The sequence below is a fragment of the Cheilinus undulatus genome, linkage group 11, assembly GCF_018320785.1.
Source record: "Cheilinus undulatus linkage group 11, ASM1832078v1, whole genome shotgun sequence".
NCBI lineage: Eukaryota > Metazoa > Chordata > Actinopteri > Labriformes > Labridae > Cheilinus > Cheilinus undulatus.
Genome location: NC_054875.1, coordinates 25,348,575 through 25,372,615, shown reverse-complemented (window position 1 = coordinate 25,372,615; position 24,041 = coordinate 25,348,575). Strand labels below are relative to the sequence as shown.

At 39.4% G+C, this 24,041-nt stretch overlaps 1 protein-coding gene across 1 annotated transcript in view; it reads left to right on the top strand.

The window, feature by feature from the left end:
• lrp1ab (low density lipoprotein receptor-related protein 1Ab) overlaps positions 1-24,041 on the top strand; it is a 122,755-nt gene that overhangs the window by 10,402 nt on the left and 88,312 nt on the right. Inside the window, exon 2 of the mRNA XM_041798471.1 lies at positions 10,777-10,917. Coding sequence (XP_041654405.1) covers positions 10,777-10,917 — 141 coding nt within the window. The remainder of the gene's footprint in view (positions 1-10,776; positions 10,918-24,041) is intronic.

Sequence of the window (24,041 nt, the reverse complement as noted above, 5' to 3'; positions counted from 1 at the left end):
TTTAAAAATGTATTGAGTGGTCAGGGGCCAGGCTTCCACCTGATAATGCGCTATTGGGTAATTCCTGTGAGCAGTGGATACATGTGTGTATCCTTGAAAATTCTCTGTTTGAAGGACTCGGTCCTTGGAAGAAGTTTGACGATCACTGACTTAACAGTCCTCCTACTGCAGTCGATTGTGTAGTATCCTTCAGAAACTGCTGTTCCAGGATCTTTGCTTGGCTTTGAGAACTTCTGTCTCTTACAGACAGACAGGTCAAAGGGAGTGCATTACATGTCCATGTAATTTGGGTGTATTCTGGAAATTCAAAAACAAAAAGAAATCACCCAATTAAAGCTCCATGAGAGTTCTTTTTATGCTGTGGTACTGAAAGAGTCATCCCTATTGTTTGATTTTTCTGGTATTTCTCTGAAATGTAAAATCACAGTTGTGACAAATAGAGCTGCACAATAAATCACAGTTTTAATATTATCAAAATATAAGCCTGTGAAATAAACATAATGCAAATATTTAAACAGGCACTGCTTTCTCACACAGCATGTGTACATTAAACACGCGCTCACACTGTTTTCTTGCAGGCAAATGAAACATGAAGGTTTAAGCTATTAGTGGAAAAAAGCTTTCATTCACAAAAAAGTTACATGTTTGGAGGAAGCTAACATCAATTCTTTAATATCAGTTAATTTATTATACTTAAGATTATCATTACAATATTGAAGAGTTGTACTATACATCACAGTTTTCTCCTATGGTGTGGTCCTCAGATCAAAATAGAACAATTGAAACTCGTTGCATGTATTTGTAATTAATTCCTGATTTTTTTTCCTATCTCATTAATTTATATGAGAAAGGAAAGATATCTCAATGTCACCCTTTTCAGTATCGTTCAGCCCTAGTGACATTGTCAGAGATAAATAGTGATTGACAGAAACACCTAATCCCTCAACTGAATTAAATTCTCATGTCACACTCTAATCACACAAAGACAAAGCAGGATTTTCTGTCATCTCAACTGCAGCAAACGCTTCAGTTTATGCAGTCCAGTCTTCATGTTTTGACTTTCATATTCAGCTGAATCTGGTTTGACTGTCCCCTCACAGAGCTGCAGTGACTACAGGGTGGGCGTTGGAGAACTCAACGAAACCATTGCCTTATTTACATTCATCTTCATGTTCATCAATCACACTCACTCTTTCTACCACAGTGGCTTTTACTACCCTGGCCTGTGACTTCCTGCAGAGGCTCATCAGGTTACCTCTGAGGTCAAAGCTGCCCCCTTTTGTTGTGCAATGACACAAAAAGGATGCTTTAAGGTACTAGAGCGGGTCCCATCTCAAACCTAGCTCTCTGCTGTTTATGCATGCTCAGCCTCTTTGAAAATGGCTACTGTGGATTAAAACTTGAATAGCCCATGGACATTGTGTGTCCACTGTAAGCTGGTTAAAGTGCTCCATTGGCTGTGGCTTGGCTTGACACAAAGCTAAGTGGTTGTTTCCACTGGATAGTTGGGTACTGCACAGAGTGGCCATTGAAAAAGTTGATTCAATAGCTCCAACAGTGAACAAGGAATGATTCTCTAATGCTCTTGTTTTGCTCTCTACTTACCAAAATATTCCACACTTTACATCTGAAAGTTTCAGACTCTGGTTTAAAAATATCCTATATCCATTTCAATAATTCATTAAGCACAGAAATGGAATAACAACCTCCCTCTGCCCTGCCATCAGTATACTGTGGCTTGTTATGTTTTAACTCCTCGAATCACTAGAAGACCTGAGTGTTTTCAGTGGGTACCAGGAAAGGTAGACGTGATGGCTGAAGAAAAACAGACTTTGTTTCATGACCTTTTTCATGTGTCACTGGCATTGTATCAACATGACCTTTGAGACTTGTTGTCCCACTTAATCATTCATTTATTCATCATTTTACTTTTCCAATGCTGGTGTTATCTCTCACAAGCTTTTACAGAAGTCTATTCTCTGCTGATCAGCTTAGATAAAATTAGATCAAATTAAGTTTGGCTTGGTGGTTGTTTTTAACAGATTACCGTTTTGTATATCAATTGATTGGTGAACTTTTCTCTTGAATATGTGTTGACATTGACATGAACATTTAAAGGCAGTGCTACTTATATTTAATATGAAATTTTCAAGACAATCTGACTGTAGACCATACATCTCTGATGGCCACTCTCACAGACGGTTCATCTAAGACACCATCTCTTTGAGAACGGAAGTGCTGTTATTTGCCAGTGCAACTTTTTTTTTTTTTTTTTTACTTTATTCATAAACAAAGTCTAGAAGTTACATTCATGAAATACATTATATTTCAAAGATAACAGACTAAGCAACATTTCATAGACAAACAGAAAAAGATCAGGGGTCGAATCTGAGATTAAATTACGTAAGTACCCCTTTAAAATTACTTTACTCAAACAGTGGCTTACTTAAGATAACATAGCTGTGCTAGCTATGTAAATAACTTACCCCATAAGACAGTGTAGCTAAGTTATCTTTAGAAACTTGAGCTTTAGCAAACATAGCTAAAGCTAACGTAGTTAAAGCTAACATAGCTACGTAGAAAACATACCTACGTAGCTACGTTATCAAGTAGCCTATGCAGCTGTGAGCTAAGTGAGCTAAGCTTGCTGTTAAAACGTTTTCATGGAGGATAAGCTTTTTTCATATAGGCAGACTGTTTACTTGGCTTTGTTAAATGTTTTGTAATTTGATTTTGCAGGTCAGGTTTTAAACTTTAAAAGTTTGAATCCTAACCTGTAACCTAACCAAAAATGGAAGTTTAATCCCATTTTTAATTTCGGAAAGTTTCAGCTTGTATTTCTGTTCTGAAAGAATGTCTCAGTGAATGGTTTGTAAGAGTTGCCTTTAGAGATGTACGGTCTGCACCCAGACCCCACTTTAAATTTTAGGGGATTTCAGATTTTGATACCAACTATTAGATGTTTTTAAGATATATATTTTGGGGCTTTTTATGATTTTATTCATGGAGGGGGACAGTGGATAGAGTCAGAAACAGGGATGAGAGAGAGGGGGAAAAGGATGCAGGAAAATAGCCACAGGCTAAACCTTGAGCCTGGCCGCCTGCGTACGTGGGGCGTGTTTTAAAACTACAAGGCTGCCTTTGCCCCAATACAAATGATTTTTACAAGTTTTTCATAATCCTTCCTATCCATTTTTCCAAAGAGCCATGAGTTTTGATGTTTTTTGATGCATCCAGTTGTCCCTCCTCTTGAAATTTCACTGGATCATGCCTTACAAATGACATATTGCTGATCTTTTAGAAGCAATTTCCACAATGTCTGTCTGTTCAGTGAAAGGTCTCTGCAGTGCACTCTGAAGAAAACTGCTCCCTTTCTAGTCAGTCTCTGGGTTTTCACAGCAAACACTATAATCCGTCTCCGTCTTGTGCCAGAAGCACCACTCTGCTTTGCGCTGCTCAAGTTTAATGCAGAGTCTGTTTTCTACAGAGCCTAATCTGCACAGGGCACCTCAACCAAAAAACAAGAACAGAGTACCCAGTAAATTTGAAAAGACAACACATTGTACAGACTCCTGATTGTTAATCTCATTATTGCGCCCACATTATGTCCAAACTGGTTGCACAAGCCATAAGTCAGAGGGCCAGTATGACCCAGTGACCAAAGAGAAGTTAATCTAGGAAGCGAGAAACCACAAGATTTTAAATGATACACCACATCCCCTCTAAAAAAAAATATGACCTTTTAACAACCAATGTACTTAATCATGGTAGAAAAAAAAACACAGAATAATATTGAACTGAACAGCAAATAAACCTCAAAAGTTTGGAAGCACATTGTTGGATTTTAATTAACATCCAATATGTCGACCAATTCCTTTATGCTGATACCGATACACACCTTTTTTAATTATAAAGAACTCCAAATCTCTCCTGGTATAAAATTGACCTTTTCCTTTTATTGTGACAAAGGCGTAAAACAAGACAAACGTTTGATTTTACATTCAATTAGAGATATAATCTTCTTCAAATATAGACATGAAATAATGGAAAACTGAAAGTAAATTTGATAGCATGTATCTTACGTAGATATTTTTTTTGAAGTAACAGTAAAACCAAGCTTTTTTGCTTTTTTGAGAGACACCTAGCATTCTAACAGTCTGCTGACAGACGGCTATGTAGTACAAAAAATAAGAATGTGGCCTTTCTATGGAACTAACACTTTCAAACTGAAATGGATTCTTCTAACCAAATGACAGGTTTTACAGCACAGTAAGACATTCCTGAGAAATAGTTTGAAATAGCACAGCAAACATTTTCCTTAAGTGTAAGAATTAAACTAGCTGTAGTTCAAACCTAAGTCATCAGCCCTTAAAACACTCAAGTTTAATCAGGATGAACAAGGACAAAAGACATTTGAAGATGTGCCAATACCGATATCATTCCGATTATATCATGCATCCTGATCTGAAAAGCAAAGTAACCTGCTGATTACATGTTCTCCTGTTGTACATGGTTATTATTCTATGACCTTGCAATCCCCACCTGAACTTGTAGACCTTCTGTGATCTTACGTTCCTGTGTCTCCAGCTGCTCTGGTCCATGCTGCATTTGCAGCACAGAAAGTGAGAGAGTAAGATTCCCACACTGCTGAATTTGTCCATCAGGTAACGAAGACAAAATATTGGAATTTGTCCACCAGGTTACTTCCTCTGGCCAATGACAAACATCCTCTTTAAATCAACAGTTAGGTATACCAGCTTACTGGCATTAAATTGATGCAATTCAATAGATGCACATCTGCTGCTGACATCTGTGCATGCCACATTATTTGTTGACGTCAGCTGATACTGATGTTCAGCCCGTACATCTGTGCATCCCTTACTTGTGGTGTGCATCTTTTAACAGAAGTAAAATATAATTTTCTAAGTTATGTGCAGCATGAAGTCAGTCTTGCAGCCAAGAGAAACACACAAAAATTTCATTGAAATTTAAAAGTGAAAGTTTGGTTTCTTTGACTCAAACTGCACGTCTGTTACAGATTGTCTTTTGGAAGAAAAGCGATACACATGAAATCAATTAGAAGGTGCCAGAATGTGCTGCATGGATCTGGAGTTGATTTGTAGAGCGGGGATGGTCATATTGAGATAGACGGATCAGGGGTGCGTAAAGGGGGGGTCAGTTTTATGTCCCAGCTGGTGATGGTGTCTGGAGTCCTCTTTCACTTGGCTGCTGAATTGGTGTCAGAACAGCATTTAGTCACCATTCCATTTGTTTCATCCCACAGTGTTCCTTTCAGCTGCTGAGATTGTTTCTTCCAAGTTTTTATATTAGACAAAAACACACAAATACCCTCTTGCAAATGAAAGGTCAGCTTAAATGGAACTTTTTCTTTTTGTTTGGCTCTCAGGAGTGATGTTTCTATAAAAGCCCATCTCTGTGTACATTTATGCATTTGCTCTCTCGCCTGTGTTTAATGCTTTTTGCTATTCACACTGCTAAGGGGCAATTCAGTGTGCACTGTTTGGACAGGGCAGAGCTCCACTGCCCCTCCATAAGGACATACAGTCAGTGCACTATACAACTAGTCCAGTGCTCAAATAAAGCTAAGTCAGCTGACTTCAGCTTTAGCATTCATATATGGGGGACTGAGTAATTCATAAGGCTAGATGTACAATATGTGCCAGTTTAGCATTTCAATATCAGAATCAGTCTTTCCTCCAGCAGCCTAAAAAAAACAAGTGCACTTGTTTAATGACATGAATTCAAATGCAGCAATTAAAAAGTCAATTCTTCTTGTATTTCTGAAAGTCACTTCCTGAAGATTAGGGTTTCAGATGAAAATTCTTTATAGAAATATTTTTGTCCACTAAATGCCATCACCAGTGGAATAACATTCTGTGATTTCCAGCCTAATCTCTAACTTTAAACCCCAATATCCTCATTTAATGTCCTTGAATGTCTCCTTCTCTGAGACGGAGCATGCAAACTGAAATAAGATGTTTAGTTGAGTGTAGATAATTAAATGGTTAACTGGGTAGAAACACTAATCCTGTGTCTAATGGACAAATTTGCGAGACATTTATTACAGTGCACTGGCCTTCAGGAATTCTTGGTGTTACAATCGCCTGAAAGTCTTTCTCTGTATTCATATTTAATGCCTTTGCTGTCATGCTCCCAAAAAGTTGTCTGAAATGCCAGACACAGTCAGTGCATCGTTTTACAAGTGCATTCGAGGGACTAAGACCAGCGTCTTTTTTTATTTCAGCTAACTAAAGATACAGGACATGTGGTTATTATTCTCCTTTATAAGTGTTTGAAATAGCCCTCGCTAATTAGTTTTGTAAACTTGTGATGATTTTCAACAAGGATGAAAATCTAGTTTTTTTTTATTTTATTTTCTAATAAAAATGCATGTTTTGCTTTTTTCGATACCCATGGGATGTTTTTTTTTTCAGATTATGTTATTCTGAAGGCAGCAGGTCATCAAATTGATATGACTTTTAAATCACAAGCATACAATTATAATGAGATTATGTTTTTGTAACAATCCAGCTGTTTTGTGGATAGAGAAGAGTCATATTGCAGGTTAATGCCATGCACTCAAGTTGCTTTACAACTGTATTTCCTGAAGTTCCCTGGTTGGGATGGCACTATCAGGAGGCAACTCTGTTGGAGGCAAACACACAAGGCTTACAAAATTTCCCATAGATGAAAGATGTACCTTGATTCACTGGGACTTGTGTTTGCTTTTGGGCCAATCCCAAGGGTCTTAGTAAAGGCCTTTGTCATTTCCTTTTGGAGGTAAAGTGCACACAAATGATTTAACATCCAAGTCTGCTTTGTGCCCTTCAAAAAATGTAAGCATTTTGGCAGCAACTCCAGGGGGAAAATGGCAACTTTGCAGGCTGAATTAACAGTTCACGTCTCTGTCTGAGATATTTCATCGGGCTTTGAAGGAGGACTGCTGAGGTGGAAGGCTGCCAGTCTTCCCCCCTCCTCTGCCACAACCTCAAATTAGGCTCAGAGGTTCTTCTCTCTGCGGTCATCTCATGCTGGTGTGTAAAGCGATGATAAAATTAGAACCCACAATGTTTTATTTGCAGTTTTTCATGCCCACTCATAGGGAACAACTGGCACAGTCCAGCTGCTTCACACAGGGACCAGAGGGATGGAGGGAATGCCTTCACACAGCAGCCTGCCAGGGGTTTTAGTGCTTTTCACATCAGAGCTTAATTCAGTTGGGCGGTTTGTTTGGTTGCTGGTTGTTAAGGCAGATTAAACAGCATCATATAAGCACAGGAAAATCCCATGTATTTACCACCATACAAGATGTACGAGGACATTGGTAAGCTGAAAGGAGGCAAAACGAACAAGTTGGCCTCAGGCCACGGCCAGCCTCTCTTTTCTTGGGCCGGATGTGTGCTAAGTGTTCAGGATGATTAATGCACTGTTGTCAGTATTCTATTTTACAGCTGTATTTTTAACTTTCATCTTGAATTCTGCGTCCTGACTCATGACATTTAATTTGGACCGTGTATTCTGGCACCTCAGCGCTGAGTGTAAATGTAATCCTCTTGCATCACTTGAATTATGTTTTGTAAGCCTTGCCTTCGCCATTGTGTGAGGAGAAGAACGAGCTGATTGCTCTGCATCTTTAAATCCAACACTCTCTCTTTCCCTTAATCTCCTCGGATATCAAGGTGTCTTTTAGGCTAGGAAAGCTGTGATTTGATCCCTGCATCTCTTTTGAGCTTCTAATTGTATTTACAACAACATGATACTGAGAAGTCTTAGTGTTTGACTCACACTTCACTGTCGCATAGAAAAAAGAACCAGGCTCTGAACCCTTTTAGTCTGACAGACAAATGAGACGTGATTGCAATGATACACCAGCCTCATGCTCTCTTGTGATTTCAGTCACATCCCGGCCCCCTTGCGGTGCTCCCCCACCCCACCCTGAAAACACCTCCCTGCCTGCCAAGTGTGTAGGGAGGCAAGTCATCCAGGGCTAGAGAGGGCTCAGTCCCTGCAGAGAATCACAATGAGACCTTCCTTGCTGTCCTCTCCAGACAGACTGCACAACAGTACAGTAACAACCTCCTGCCTGAAATGGCCTCTGTGCTCCCTTTGTGTGTGTTAGTGAGTGTGTGTGACATTTTGGCCACTTGAGTATAAGAAGGATACACAGAAGTTTACATTTGGCCACCTGTATTCATTTTTTCTTATACAGACAGATTTTACCCCAGAATTTCTACTTTGCTGATCATATATATTTACTATCAATGGATGTAAAAATTAATACATTTTCATGCATACAGCTTTAAAGTATTCAGGATAATTTCACCTAAATTTCCCAAAGCCTGCATTGTTGTGTGAATTGACACTTTAATTTTCATTTAAGCTTTGTTGACATTGGAAAAAAAAAAATCTGGTTTGACCCAAACTGGTAAGCAAATTTTCATGAATGGTACAATTAGGTGTAATTTAGATGAGTATTTTCAAATTTAAGCACATAAAATTAGGAATAGGGGCTCTTGGCCCCTATTCCTAATTTTGGTTAATGCATTAATCTTGATGCAATTAAGGTCCATAAATCATATATTATTTTTTAAATCACAAGAAATGCATACTTTATTGTCGGTGTATTGTCCCTTAACACTTTAGTTAAGACAGTGAAGCGTCTCCCTACAGTCACAGTGATGTAAAATAACCACCACAATGCCTTAATGTCTCATTTCACTTATACTAACTCCCAGACTGCTCAGTGGACAAGTCAAAAGTCATCTGCAACCTTGTGTTATAAAAAAATTTACCTTTTTACTGTTCACTTAGTTCCTTTTCAATCCATAACAAGTTCCTTTTTCCCTGGCTGAGTCATGTGATGTCTTCAATTTACCCAAAGTTCCTTATTTTCATCAAAATAAAAGCAGGTCTGTATGCAAACAGGAAGTCAATCACTCTTAGGCCTTGTCCACACAGAGACGAAAATGTTATATTTCCGTTTTGTTTCGAAAAAGTTTTCTGTAAATACGAGGCCGTTTCAGGAAATGTCTGCATAAGCACGGAACAACTGGAAACGGCTGAAAACGCTGTCGTTTCTATGCCAAGCTTGTAGATGGCACTGTAACACTGCCATGGAAATACACCAAATAGGAGTAGAAGATTACAGAAAACTGCCCTAAGCTTTCTCCTAGTTACCATTCTGGTTGTTCTCTGCATAGGCTTTAAAAACATACGGTGTATGTTGTTCGCTGCTGTGATAAAGAAGCATACAATTTTGCTGTAAAAGCCATAACAAGCTCAATAGCTTCTGCAGCATGAACACAGTCCTGTAATCCGCCATTGTTGTTTTGGTTCGACATGCGCAAGCGGCCTAAGTGGGTTACGCTATGTGTGACGTAATCGTTTCAAGAAAGATGCGACTGGCTGTCCACACAGAGACAAAACGGTAAGCGTTTACAGATTTGTTTACTCTGGGACCTGGTTTCAAATACTAGCATTTACGGCCTCCCAAAACGCTTTTTCTGTGTGGATGGAATGCCGATGTGACAAAAAACCTTTGCATATACTCCTGAATTTGACTCTGGCAAAATTTTTGCAAGAAGTTGGTGGAGCTAATTGATGAACACAGCAGATAATATTCAAGAAAGTTTAACATGAGAGAGTCTCAGGGTGAGGATATTTATGTCCTGTGATTTTTGGATCTTCATTAATGTAAATTTCTTAATTTGTTAGCTCAGTGTTTTCTTTCACTTACTGTGTTGAAACTGTGAATACATACATCGACATACATCTCTGTAGTGCCAGGCTCTGTTGCTTTGTCTGCCATTTTAGAGATGTTGTAAGCATTACACTTTGATGTCTACAGTGTCCTTTTAGTGTCATGCCTTGCCCTCTGAAACCAGCCCCTGTCCATCTGTGAGGGACAAGTGGAAAAAATAAACTGTGGAAAATGTCTGGGGCAGGCTGTCCTAAATATATTCAAGAGTGCATCCATGAAATAAACTTGTATTTTGTAGGGGTTTGATGAGTCAGGTCTTGTGAAATACTTTTAGAAAATAAGTCTTAAATCAGTTTTAGCAGTCTGATAAAGCACCGACAAGGTGGAGAAGGGTTTTCTGTGAGTGTTTGTGAGTTGAAACATTTCAGCTGCGTCACTCCTGATGGTTCATAAGCGTTGCTGTGGTGCTGCTAGCCTGTGGTCCACCTCAACAATCTGTGCTGACTTACTGCCCAGAACTGCCGCCACCACTCTGCATTTTCCCATGGGGTGGACGCTGATTGAATGCCCAGTTAAGCCTGTGCTGTGACACATGAAAGAGCCTCTGTGGTAAAAGTTGAAAACACCTTCAGAGTAATTGTAATAATTAAAAAAATCGGAAAGAAATGAGATGCCCGTAAGAAGAGAGGAAACAACAAACAACCCCAGAGCTAAAAGGCCCCACTGTTGGTTGTAAACTTTTAGAGTGAGAGTTTTTTTCTGAATAAAGTGGGCCTGTGGGTCTTTTGATACAAATACAGCACTGTAAACTTGGGTTGACCCTTGAATGTTGCTTTGCCCTGCAGAGTTGAGATCTATGTTGCTCTAAGTTGGAAATTTCCTACATATATTTAGAACCTAAAATAAACCATTTTAAAGTATGTATAAGAGCAATAACATAAAATTAAAAATACATTCCATTTTCTTCTGGTTATTTTGTATGCCTTTTTTGATGAAGATTATCCTAATGTAGACACGTTCCTAACTTCTTTTTTTTTTTTTTTTTTACTTTGCAGCCCCCAAAACAGACATCCAGCCCAAGACCTGCAGCTCCAAGCAGTTTGTATGTAAGGACCAGGTGACCTGTATCTCCAAAGGCTGGCGCTGTGATGGGGAGAAGGACTGCCCAGATGGCTCGGACGAATCGCCAGATATCTGTGAGTGCGGCATGAAAGCAGCCTCTAGAACTGTCTCTACTCAGCAGGCTTGTGTACTCAGCTCACTTTCTCTTTCCAATCTGTTGGTTAATAGCATTGAGGATTATTACTGCTTTGCTCAGCTCCTTTTTCTTGAGCTAATTTGCACATCAACCTTTTTCAATCGCAGTATTTGTTTATACCTTACATCCTTACACTGTTGTTGCTACACTTACCGTTATAAGATGAATTCACTACCTTTAAATGCCTTTGAAGACACAATAGCACAATGTTCAGACAGGTTAATTTAGTCCTAAATAAAACGGTAGGGTATGCCCTCCCTACAAAGGACACAGGCTTGCTGTGTGCGCTCTGGCTGCTCTGCTGAATTATAGCTCTAATTATGTGGCCCTGTTTAGTCTGGATGTTCGAGGATGTGTCTGCTCTTGTCTGAACTCTTGAGAGTTTAGTCCCTAAAGAGTCTCATCCCAGCCGCTCATCACATCTGTCGGCCTCTCCATCCTGCCGTTACATCCATAAACTCTCCTCGGTTAAAGCCTCCTCACTGGGCACTAATGGTGATTTTACTGTCTGCTTGTGCCACACCTTACATCTGTCATGCCACAAGCATTCTCACAATGGTCTAGGACAGGCAGAGACAAGCACCTGACACCTATCATTAAGAGACGTGTTACTAGTGGATGAAAACACCGTTAGGTATTAACACAGTGGATTAGAGGGAATAAGTCAGCATGCCGATGGTGATGAGATGTGCGTAAGGTTGTCACAATTGTTGGAACTTTGATACTTCTCTGTACTTTTTTGATACCATTTGTTTTGAAATTATATCACTAATATTTTAATATTTAGAGCAAAAAAGTATCATAGCCTTAGAAATTAATAAAGATCTGAGCACCAGTTTAGCTCAGTTTGTAGGCCAGGCCACCCATTAACAGGGGCTACAGTCCTCCATGCACTGGGTGTTGTTTGGTACATGCCTTTCCCCTTTTCTCGCTCACTGTACCCCCTGCCACTCATTAGCTGTCCTATATAAAACAAGGGCAAAAATCCTAAAAAAATCTAAAAGAAAAAACGACAACTCACAGATCTACCACATGCTTAAACAGGTCTGAACAGTTCATTGAAGTTGTATTGGAACGCCCACAATTTTGTGTTTCACACTTCCATCTGGGAAAGCTTCAATAGCAAACGTTTGAGAAAAGGCAGAGGCTTTGAAAAATCCTCGGAGTATGATTGAGTGAATGTTCTGTTTGTCGCATCTCTACGGACCAATCAGAGCAACAAAGCATGTGACGTAGCCGCTAGCAAGCTGTATGTGCACAGCTACTGAGGAATAACACGAAACATGATGACTATAGACATGTAAGTACTCGACTTTTGTCGTTTTTGAAAAGAAAACAACTCACTGCTGTTCTTTGTTCTTCTTTTAACAAAGAAAGGTCGTCAAGTTCTGATAAAACTGGCACTTTAGCCGCATCCATGCTAATCTCTTCCTCCATAACTGCACCAGCTCTTGCTGCTGCTTGTTTACGTCACGACTCTGCTGTGCCTGAAAGTACTGCCCCTCGTAGCTGATTGGTCCTGTCACTTTCTAACCAGGCCCAAACGGTTCAGATGGGAGCTTTGCAAGATGGATTCGCCAGTGAAAAACAAGGAAACGGGGCTATCCATCTGCTTTGCAAGGTTTATCTGCATCCATTGCTTCAATAATTATAATTATAATAATAAAAGCATTTAGATTATTTTGAAAGTAATTTAAAAAGTATTTACAACAGACCTACCTCCTGGTTGAGGTAACAATGGAAATGTCTACCTCACCAAGACTTGGCTGTTGACGAGTGTGATGTAATAAATATTCGGTTTAAACTGTTTAAAACTTGAAAAAGTGTCCTAAACAATAGATAGACACAGTGCAGTGTCACTTTCCGCGCTTCAAAGTGGCTACACCCCCATTTGGTTGAAAGCGAGCTCTGTGTTTTAATGGCAGAAGACCAAGAAGCAGTGGTAGCAAAGCAATTAAACACTATTGCCTTACATTTTGAGCATCAAATAATTAAAGAGCCATAATTTACAACATGTTTTTCTATCCTTAATTGACAAAGGAGAGTAATAGAAGAGCTCTGTGTCTTTGGGACAAACTTAGAGAGGAATACAGGGGTCAAATGTGGGTCCATTTCTGTGTTTCTACTGACTTTAAACTCACAATCTCTCTGTAACAACAGAAGCTGTAGTCTGCTTTCCTTCAAACAGATTTTCACACATTCACCAGCGTATTAGTGACATTTTAAAAGTTGAGCATCAACTCATTGAACAAGGTGAAATTACATACATAAATAGGGTCATAAGACAGATTTGGACTCTGAATAACTGTTAAAGCGTATGGTTTTCATATTTTATGCTTTTAAATTGTGAATGGCCCAAACTTTCCCATATATCTCCATTAATTTAATGGAACATTTTCATCCAGAAAGAGGAAGGACAAGCATCGATTGGGCAAAGTACAGGGATGGCTTAAACAAAATGATTCACAATGTATTATGGGACATGTAGTTCCTTCAGCTTTATAGAGAAATATGAATGCATTCTTTCCTTTTTCTTTGTCTTGAAGGCTGTTTTTGTGCATGCTTTAGTGTTTTATAGTCATGAGTATACAGGTAGCTGGTTAGCTTGGTTCATGCATAAATGTAATCAGGATTATATGAAATGTCTACGAGAGAATTTAATGGAAAATCTTTCCTCTGGAACCAGAGTTGCTGAAAAAGTAGGCAAGGACTGTTGAGCTCTGTATTGTTTCAGTAATCAGCTGATATTGTTTTTTCTTAAAAAGAGAGCAATAATGTAAAAATTGTCACTCTTGAAAACCACAAATCACATAAAAATCGGAGTATGACTGAAAATAATATTTAAACAACAATATTTTTTCAAAATTGTTCGGCCCTATTTTCAACCAAGAGCTGCTTTAAATTAATTGAATGGTACTGAAATGTTATCAACTTTTTTGTTCAATGTTCAGGAGTTTGTCTTAAATTTTTGGTTATTAAGAAATTACCTAATAAGGATCCAAGATGTCCATTTTGTAGTCATGTAATCAAAACGGCTAATTGATTCTTCACCAGTCACCAACTGTAAGTTTTGTAAACATCAGGTCTCACCAAACATTGCAGCAGTGTGACCCACATAATTCACTCAAGCAAGCTGCAACCATCAAAGTTCTTCCCTTTTAACTGAGCAATTGAACTGAGTGAATTTTCTATTGCACTTATGCAATTTGGTGGCAGGGACAATGATGTGATTCATCTTCTGCATGAAGAGATGGAAGAGTTGTGCTTCACCAGAACATCTAAATATGTTCTGCTCAATTACCCGCTTCCCATGGGCTCTTATCTGCCTGTCAGTTCACCTTTAGGTAAAGCTTTTCTCTGTCTGAGTTTCTGAGGCAGTCATAGTAAATATCTGTTAGTGCAATTAATGCACTGTTTCTCAGCTCAGCACTGTGTTTGTCGTCTAACAAGCACAGCTAAAGACGAGGCGCCTTTTAAGTATCAGCGTGAAAGGAAGGCAGGCTGCGATTTTATCCACAGACTTCTCTTGATCCATTTAATGTGAGTGGTGTTTGGAAAGGAGGGCTGCAGATAAAGCTGCAGAGTACATGGGCCTGCGCCAGCGTAGATGGAGACAGAAGAGTCTGGAGGAGTATGACTCTGAAGGTTATTTAAAATCCTGCTCTGACTCAGAGGAATGTAAAAGTCTTTTTCTCTTTAGCCTGGCTTTTCCATTCATGGGGTGAAACAGTTTGCAGGTCCTCTGCCTGGTTTCACTCCTACTGGAGACAAACAACCCGAACTGTTTGCTATCAATAAGGCTGCTGTCGACTGATCTCTTATGGATATGGAAGGTATAAATGTAGGGCTTACATTGATCCATCTTTAAGAGGCAGTGAACTCAGGATCACTTGGGAAAGTTTGTTCTGTTCATTTTTTTGTTTTGAGAGCTTATGGTGTTATTTGTTCATGTACTGCTCTCTTTTATTAACAACGAAGTTCACAAAAGCAGTCTCACTTTGTCTTTCAAATGAGTTTATCAAAGTCAAAGAGATCCTTGAAATTTCCCCCGCTCTACAGGTTTTTGTTTAGACATGCCTCCTGACCACAGTCTGGTTGTGTGTGTTAATGTTGATGGAAATTAGAGTGGCGCATGCTACTATAATTATGACATTATCTCCAGTTCAAGTTAATTACTAACTACAGGCTTGGTTTAGACAGACTAGGCAGGAAGATTTCACAAACATTTCCTCTTCTTTTCTTCCTCTTATTTCTTTTCTCCTGTTGCTACTTGGCCACGATTCTGTCTTGGTGTGGGTTCACTCAGCAGCCTTGTCATTAAACAAGAGACTGTAACAGTGAAGGCTGTGGTTTCTTTAATAGATTTGTTTATCACTTTAAAGGGCACTCAGTGGAAAGTGTCCTCTGGTCCTGTGGCTGATGAAATTACAAAAACATCACAATAAATGTAGCCAATGTAGCTTGGCCTAAGCATTACCTTGGTTTTCAGGTAAATAGCACCTGCTTTGTTTATGATGATCGTGAATTCACTTGCTGCTGTACCGGCATGCTAGGTGTTGTAAACATGTGCTTTTTTGTCTGTTGTGGATCTTTGATGTATACACCTCTGGTGCCTGAGACGAAGGAAAGTGTACTCCTCACTATCTCACTGTCTGTACGTCTAATTGCCTGTCGTTTCCAAACCATTCACCCGGGCTGTAATTTTGTTAAGAAGCTGAAGACAGACCTCTGCCACAGTAGCTGGGTTGTAATCACATCACATGAGGTGCTGACTGGCTGCAGTTGTGAAGGAAGTTGATGCTCAGGATCAATGATGCATGTTAGCATCCTTAGCATAAGGGCTGATTGTTAAAAGAGGGAATGCATGTATGTATGCATGATTCTCCACATTGATCTGCATGACTTCACATCATAAACGGATAATTTGAGGTCTGGGCAGTCTGCCAGCTGTAGGGCCTTTAAAGCCCTCCAGACCCCCAGCATGCACCTCCTTCCTATAGCCCCTGTTACACACTCAGATAGCAATCAGCAGACTGCAGGCCGTACAGGTGTGACCCTGTCATCCCCTCTTGCAGGCTGCACTGGCTTACCCTCACTGCATGGTCTCAATTGGTTTCAGACAAGCTTTTATACCTCAATAACATACAGGCTTAGAGGTCAGGAAGTGGTTGACATGTAACCTTAGGGCAAAAGTTTATGTTCTGTGTGTCATGGTGGGGCCCCAGATCTTTGCTTTGAATCCTCTTATAGGTTGTTATGGTATGAAGTGTGCAATCTAGCAAACGCATATATATTTACGAGAGGGCACTGGGTTTGTTCATTATAATGCATAAGTTCCCCCAATGAAGATTAGCAGGAAGTGTTTAAAGTCTGTTTAGGACTGATAGTAATACAAAAGCACATAGCCCAAGTTCTTTGTGCATTTAAGGATTAATTGAAGGATTTTAACATTAACATTAATTGCAAGTTGTACCTTACATCTATCTTAAAACTGCATCTTTTATTATTAAGGACACTAAGATCCTCTAATCAGTTGCTTCTGACAGTCCCAAATCTAGGCTGAAGCAAGGAGTGACCTAGCCTTTCAGTTCCAAAGATCTCAAATGTTTTTCTCCTACTTATTCAGCTACCCCCCCAAACACTGCTTTTTTTAAATTGTAATGTCAAAATGCCCTTTAATTCCTCAGCTTTTAGCTCAGCGTGAGTTTGCCTTTTTAATCCTTTTTCATTTTCCTGTTGGTATCTTCACTTTTCCAATGTTTTCCCCCTGTTTTTATATTTGTTTTAGATTTAACTTTTATTATTTTTTAATTGTGTTGCTTCTACAAATGAATTTTGATTGTTTTTTATTATAAAAAGTTAATCAGTAACAGATTCTTCCAAAAAAATCAAGACATTCAATTAAAGCATCTGTGCCCCAGCATTGTTCTCCTGTTCTGTGTGGTTATCAAAAAGATTTTTTTTTCTTTTTTACTTCTGCTCTGTTATGGAAGGATTGGAGGAAATTAAATGGGTTCATGACCATTTATAACAATAATTGAAAAGTTTTGGAGTTTGTTATGGCTGTGGTTTTCTAGTTAAATCTTCCATCACAAAGTTTATTATAACTATAATCCCAGCAAATTAGAATTTTTGGCAATTGGGGATATAATGGTTTACAGTTTGAGCCAACATAACATTAATTTTCTATCCCCATGTTTATGGTTTGTTTTATTTTGTTGTTGTGAAAATTAAAAATGCTGTGTCATACTGTCATTTCATTTCACAGCTCTGTAAAAACAGTTGCTCCCCAACACACATGGCTGCCTGTCTGTCTGTCTGTCTGCTTCCAGGGTCTGTATGCAATTATGATTCTTGCGTGAACCTCATTCATTGTGGTCGAGCCAAAGCGAATGGGAACAGATGTCTGAATAAGCCCTAGCATGTAAGCACTTTCTCCATCATGAGAAGTGCTTTGCATGAAGGAATCCCTTTCATCATCAAAAAAAGTAAAACCTTATGCAACATTTGTCTGCTCCTAATTCTCCGTTAGACTTTTTAGGCCCTGGTTTAGCATGAAAATGCCTTTGGAGGAATTCTCAGCAGGAGGTGAAGTGCATCTCAATAATGCAAACTAGCTGCCTTTCTTCTCGTGGACTGTCATCCACTTTTATATGGGGAGCGAAATGGAGCTGATAATTCAAAGTAGTTAACACTTGCAAATGAAAGGCCACTCCCTCCACTTCTTCTGTCAAGCTGACATTAAAAGTGTCTCTCAAGACTAGGGAAAGTGAAATTCAGATGTCTTTTAAATGATGCAGAAAAGTAATTTTGTGGAGATATCCTTTGGAATGTAGTTTCATAATAAACCGAGGGTCCCCTGGCTTAGGGACCCAAAGTATTTGATGTAACAATTGCCAAACATTAAGCTTTAAATCCCCCCTTCCTTTTTCATTTTATTCTAAGTATTAAACAATCCCAGGACTAATTAGTCTTATTATTATCATCTTTCATCATGCGACCACAATACATGGCTGTGGGAACAGATGCCAACTTATCTGGGATTCTGGTGAAGCCAGTGGCTCATGTTAAACTACTTCCACCATGGCTTCCTTTCTGTGCACTGCATTGATTGCCATCATAAACAAGCAACCATGTGTTCAGATAAAAAGAGAAAAAATCTGCAGGATAAATGCTGTCATTTCTTGTCTCATTAGATTTCAAGAGGAGAGCCTATTCACCTGTTTATATGTCTTAATTTAACTGTAAATGACAGGTCACAGAGATCCTCACTCAGGATTAGTCCAGCACTATGAGCCCAACACAGAAACTGATTTTCTGAAGATTCACAAGCAATGAATGGGTTTTTAAAATGCTGGAATAACACGACAATCCAAATCTTAAAGAGATAAAGTGCTTGCTCTGTTGTAAAGAGAAGAAGAAATCAACTTTAAAAAGGCAAATTTTTGCTCAGTTTTTCTCAAGCATACAAGTGAGTCCAAAAGCAGACACAATTTGCGACACAATGTCAAGCGTGTTAAGCCTGACTCACACTTTAAGAACTCCAAATCTAAGCTGGACTGGCATATCGTGTCATTTGACACACTTCAAGTGCCATCCTTAACACACACCAACAGCAGCGCATCAATGGTTGAACTTCCCACTAGCCAATATGTGGCTACATACATGATACCAGAGTTCAAAGGCCACTCAGGGATTGCCTGCCCACCTCACTGGGTAAGTAAAAACAATATGAGCAGTGGTATTTCACCAGCTGCTGAGGCCTCCAGCCTATTCTAAACCCCAAACTAAAGATGGCACTACATTTATTTTCCACGCCCTTAAATTGCCTCAAACAGAGCTGCTCCTAATGGCAGTCCACAGGTATCTGGCTCCCACCAGTGTGGGTTTGCTCATAGAAAATAATAAGTTTGTTTTGGGCCTCACATGGTCAAATGTGTCTTTAGAGTAAACAAGCAAAGTGTGGCTAGCTGTTAGCTATTTACTTCATGCGGTAGCAATTTCAGTCAGGCTCCCTCCCTTGTCAATTTGACTGTGGTATGTTTTACAGGACAGGATGTATAAACACTTGTAAACCCTATAGTTCACGTTTACTATCATTGCCATGGCTGTGTTTGTTGTGCTTCCTCTTCCTGTCAGCTTGGTTCCTGATTGGCTAACAGTCATGGTTATGCCTATTTAGTTGTCCTTTTTTTCCCATACAACAGGATTTCTAAACGTTATATTGACCATGTTTATTATTTGCAATCTCATGTCACTCAGAATGTCCACATTCTGCATTTTACGTAGAATCTGTAGATGAAGATTTTGCTTCTTGTGCACATATGCTTACAACAGGACATTTTGCACCAACACGCTTAAAACCCTTTCAAAAATTTTGTCCAGGTGGTGCTGGCACACCCCAATAAACAACCATGCCATGTTCCTTGGCCCACACACATGCTGATGCCTATGCCATTGAATGCTGTGGCCTGGGGCCAAGCCAGTGGAGAGGTCAGATGGGAGATTGAGTTATCATCCACTTGCAGCTGCTGGAGACCACGGTGGGCAACCTAACAAGGTTATCTGTCCATCTCCTACCCTCGTCTCCCTTTTGGGTGCTTGCCAGTCTGTTCCTTTTGTCCGGCCCATCTGACTGTCATGCCTCGGCAGCTTCTCCAAGACGACCAGGACAAGGCGACTCCTGAGGTGGTGGGATGGGGCAGAGGCATGCAGCAGTTGGGAGAAGACACGATCCTATAGTAAAAGTCTTTGTGTTGGAGAAAATGAGCAGATTAGCATTTAGGCTTCAGAGGGAAATGGAATTGGCTTTGTTAAGCTCCCATCCACTTTCTATAGAAGCAGCCTTTTAAAGTAAAGTCAGAGGGGTCCTTTCATAGTCTGTAATCAGTGATTGCTGTACTCACAAGGGGCACCATGCAGGGGGGGCAGGAGGGCTCTGTAGTGGCAGTGGTTGACACACTGCTTCCACAGAGGAAGGAGCAAAGCCCTGTAAATCCCTCTGGTCTGTGGCCCTGAGCCCTCCTCAGCCTCACCGGCCTATCAACAGACAGACAACACGGGGCTTTCTCACGCCACACAGGCGTCTGCTGTCTCCTCCACGCCCTGTCTCCTTCTCTCCCTCTTCATCTCTTTCCTATGTCCCTCTGCTTTCCTCTCTGTCTGTCAAATCATGCAGAGGAGTTACACTCATGTCAGCTCTGTTCCCTGTTCCTCATATTATCTTCTCTCCAGTGTTTCCTCTCATGTAATTGCCTCACAGTTTTCCCGCCTGGTTGCAGATGGTGAGCTGTCTCTTTGTACTGTATGTGACTTTGGGGAAATATTCTGCTGTGCATTTTGTTCAGTGACAGTTTGATTGTATTTCAAGACCACATTGTATTCCTTTGGGACAACAAATTTAACAGACTTAAATGTTTGATCGGCACACACATTGACTAAATAGATTTGTATAGCTTTTTCCTGGAAGGCTCATTTTAAAGGATACTCCACCTAAGCCTTTTCTCTAAGTATCTTACACTCATCCCCTATGGAGAAGTGTAAAATTTGTTTGGCAAAAACTTTGGATTAAGATAGGATTAAAGGAGTGTCTGTGAAAGGAAACATGTAAAATTCTCATTGAGCCTTTATACTCTTAAATACTTTTATTTGCTTCTCCCCGCTGTCCATCAACACTTTCAGAAAGACATCTTAAGCACCCAAAGTTTTAAGTTGAACACTATTTCTTGCAGAAGTTCCTGATGGTTGACTGCATAGCATAAAGCCAATTAATTAATTTGTTCTTATGACAGTTGAATGGGACATGGTTTGGATTTCTTGATCAATAAAGGTGAAAAGTAAATTGACGAGACTCTGAAATGATTAGACAAATTTATATGAAAATTGGGTCAAGATGAAGATTTTGATTTAGAATGATTGTCCTTTGGTTTTTAAGCTTAGTGATGCTTTGAAGGACCCTGAAAAAATACATAGTTGAACTAATCACCTAGCTTTATGCTAGATTTGAATAAAGATGTCTCATTTAAACTTAATTCATAAATCCAGGTCTAGCACAAATTTAGAAGTGAACCCAATAAGTGGTTAGGTATTCCTTTTGTTACTTTTCAGTACCACATGCTCTTCAACAATTCAGTCTCTATTATTTTTACTTTAGATAGAATCAAAAAGTGCAGAAGCTTAAAACACAGATATACAGGTATATTTAACCATGTGAGAAAAAGAGACAGGGCAGCTGTGGTGGACTGGCATTGAAAGCAAGCAGGGAAAAGGTGTTAGAGAGAGGCACAAAGGGACAAAGATTGGCAGGAAAAGTGGTGAAAATAAGTTATATGGTAAAAGAGGAAAAAAGGGGAAACAGTATCAGAAATTGGTTAAAAGTGGCAAAAATGATGAAAAAAGTAATAAATAGGGGTTAAAAGAAGAAAAATAGATGACAACTTGCAAAAATGGGTAAAAGAGTGGCACAAAGGGGATAAAACATAAAGGAAAATGGGAAAAAAAAGAGGTAAAAGAATGGCAAGAATTGGGTTAGAGAGGTAAAAAGGGGCAAAAAGTATTAAAAATGGGTTTAAAGTGGCAAACATATTGCAAAAATACCCTAGCAAAGTGGTGAAAAGTGGCAAAACTTGGTTTAAAAGTGGCAAAAATTCTTAAAATGTTGCAGAAATGGCCAGATGAAGTAGTGAAAAGGGGTTAAAAAGTGTCAAAGATGAGTTATTATTGGTGCTTAATAACAATCGGGGAGGGCCCCATTCTCTGGGATTTGAAAGAAAATACAAATACAATGTAATAATATGTTAATTATGCCAAAATATTTATTTGAGTTTTGTTTATTGGAAAATCCGGCCCCCAGAGTCTCTGTCACGACTAACTCTGGCCCTTGTGCAAATGAACTTGATGACCCCTGCTCTAGATAATGCAGTTAAACTTCGTCTTAAGCCCAAAACACACCAGCGACAGCTCGACACATTATGCATGATGCACTGCACCGTGGCACTTTATGCCACAGCTCTATTCCCAATATGACCTGCGGAGTGCTTTCCTTAGGCGTTCGAGGTGTAGAATAAGTGGGAGGTGTTGACGTGCTGCTGTCAATGTGTACATGCCTAAATTGGACCCGAACTGGACTGAGCATCACACCCTAGCATTCATGTTAAGCTTTCACGTGAAAGTTGGACAACAAAAATGCCAAGCATAACTTTCGCTCTTCTTCTGCCTGTGGATATCACCACAAGCAAAGGTGATACCATGCATCACATTTATAGCTAAAATAACGCATGGGGCATACATAGAATATGCATAGCAGTAAAAATATTTTTAATTTTTTTGTTTTGACTTGCAAGTGGTTAGCTGCTTGCTAACTTGTATGCAAGGTCAACCTGAACTTGATTCAAGGGTAACTAGCTGAAAGGGGGCTTCAGCCACCTACAGTAGCAAAGTCAGACATTTTCAATTAATCATTTTTATGGGATAAGGCATACTGGAACATAGTCCTGTTTAAATTCTAACTGTACTGTAACTGTATGTAAACACACTCAGTGTAATTCAGTTGTCTTGTGTTTCCACAGTGTTGTCAAGATAAATCTTATTCATATTTATATTCATACTTTCATAATAAGCATATTGGAGGAATATCCAGCACATCAGGCTTTCTTCCAGCGAGAGCTCTATGTGCTACACTGTTGGTCCTGCGTGCTGCTGCTGTCTCAGTAGAATTTGGCATGGCCATGTGCTTGTTGTGCATGCTGCTGTAAAGTGTGATTCCAAAGCAGGCAGAGTCAGTCAGGGAGTCATTCAGTGGGCAGCCTGCCTGTCACCCTGCACAACATATTTATTCGAGTTGACAGAGGACTTTATGGGAGTCAGTCAGGGGCTGCCATGGAACCCAAAGAGCAGGAAGAAAAGCAGGCTTTTATTCTCAGGACAAAAGATCGACAGGGGATCCAAATTTAAGGTCATTGCATAACTATGGGAACTGAGGCATGGGGGATGGTGGGTCTTGAGGGTTAGGTGTTGGGGAAGTACACATTGGAGGAGGAGAAGGTGTCTTTTATATTCTAAATCTAATAAGCAGGGAAGCTACCGGAACCAAGACTGAGGGATGAGTCTATATTTGGGGTATTACTTCAAGGTGACACTTGTAATGATGCATTACCAAAATCTACACTGTGCTCAGGGAAGATGTGGGGTTTTTTTTGTCTTTGCCCAAAGTCAAATTTCACTCCAAAGATTACACAGAGATGAGGAGTTAAAATGCCTTCAATGATGACTTATAGTTTACATTTCCCTTATTTTTTTTTTCTTTAGAATATGATCCATGAAGTATTTTTATAAAGGGAAATCATGCAGCAGATTGCTTATGCCTATTCGGATTGGAGAAATCCCTGAGGACACAATAAGGATATGTGAAAAACATAGCAATAATCTCTTTGACTTCACTCTTCTCCCTGTAAAGATTGTTTTCCCTTCTTTGCCTTTTACCCACTGTATAGCCAAGCCTCTAATACTGTTCTCACTTTGTTAAAAGGCTGCAAGTCTGTACTTTACCAATAAAAAAATGCGTCAAATTATTGCAAAATTGGCAGGGTTGTCCCGATCAGCATTTTTGGCCTCTGATCCTGATCTGATTTTTTAATATTGAATATCTGCTGATACCAAGTTCCAATCCGATCCTCATAATTACCTAGATTAGAGTTTCAATTGTTTTTGTTTGCAGAAATAACTGAAGTAAACTGAATAACAAGTAGATATCTCAAACTTATTCCATTTAAGTCAGTACAGTCAGCACTGTTGTAAAGCCCATAAAATCACATTTCTGCTCAAAATGGTGTAATAGCTCTGTTTCGCTTTAATCATTTGTCAAAAAAATAAAGTTACATTTTCACTTAGTGCAGTGTTTGAATTAAATCAGAAAATCAAAAATCCAATTAAAAGTGGTCAAAACAGCTGACAGACCTGAGCAGTCAAAAAAAAAATAACACAGATAACCTCAGTTCTACTTAGAGGTGGAACTGAGGTGAAGCAGAGTCAGCAGTCACAATAAGAAATTAATTCAATAAATGA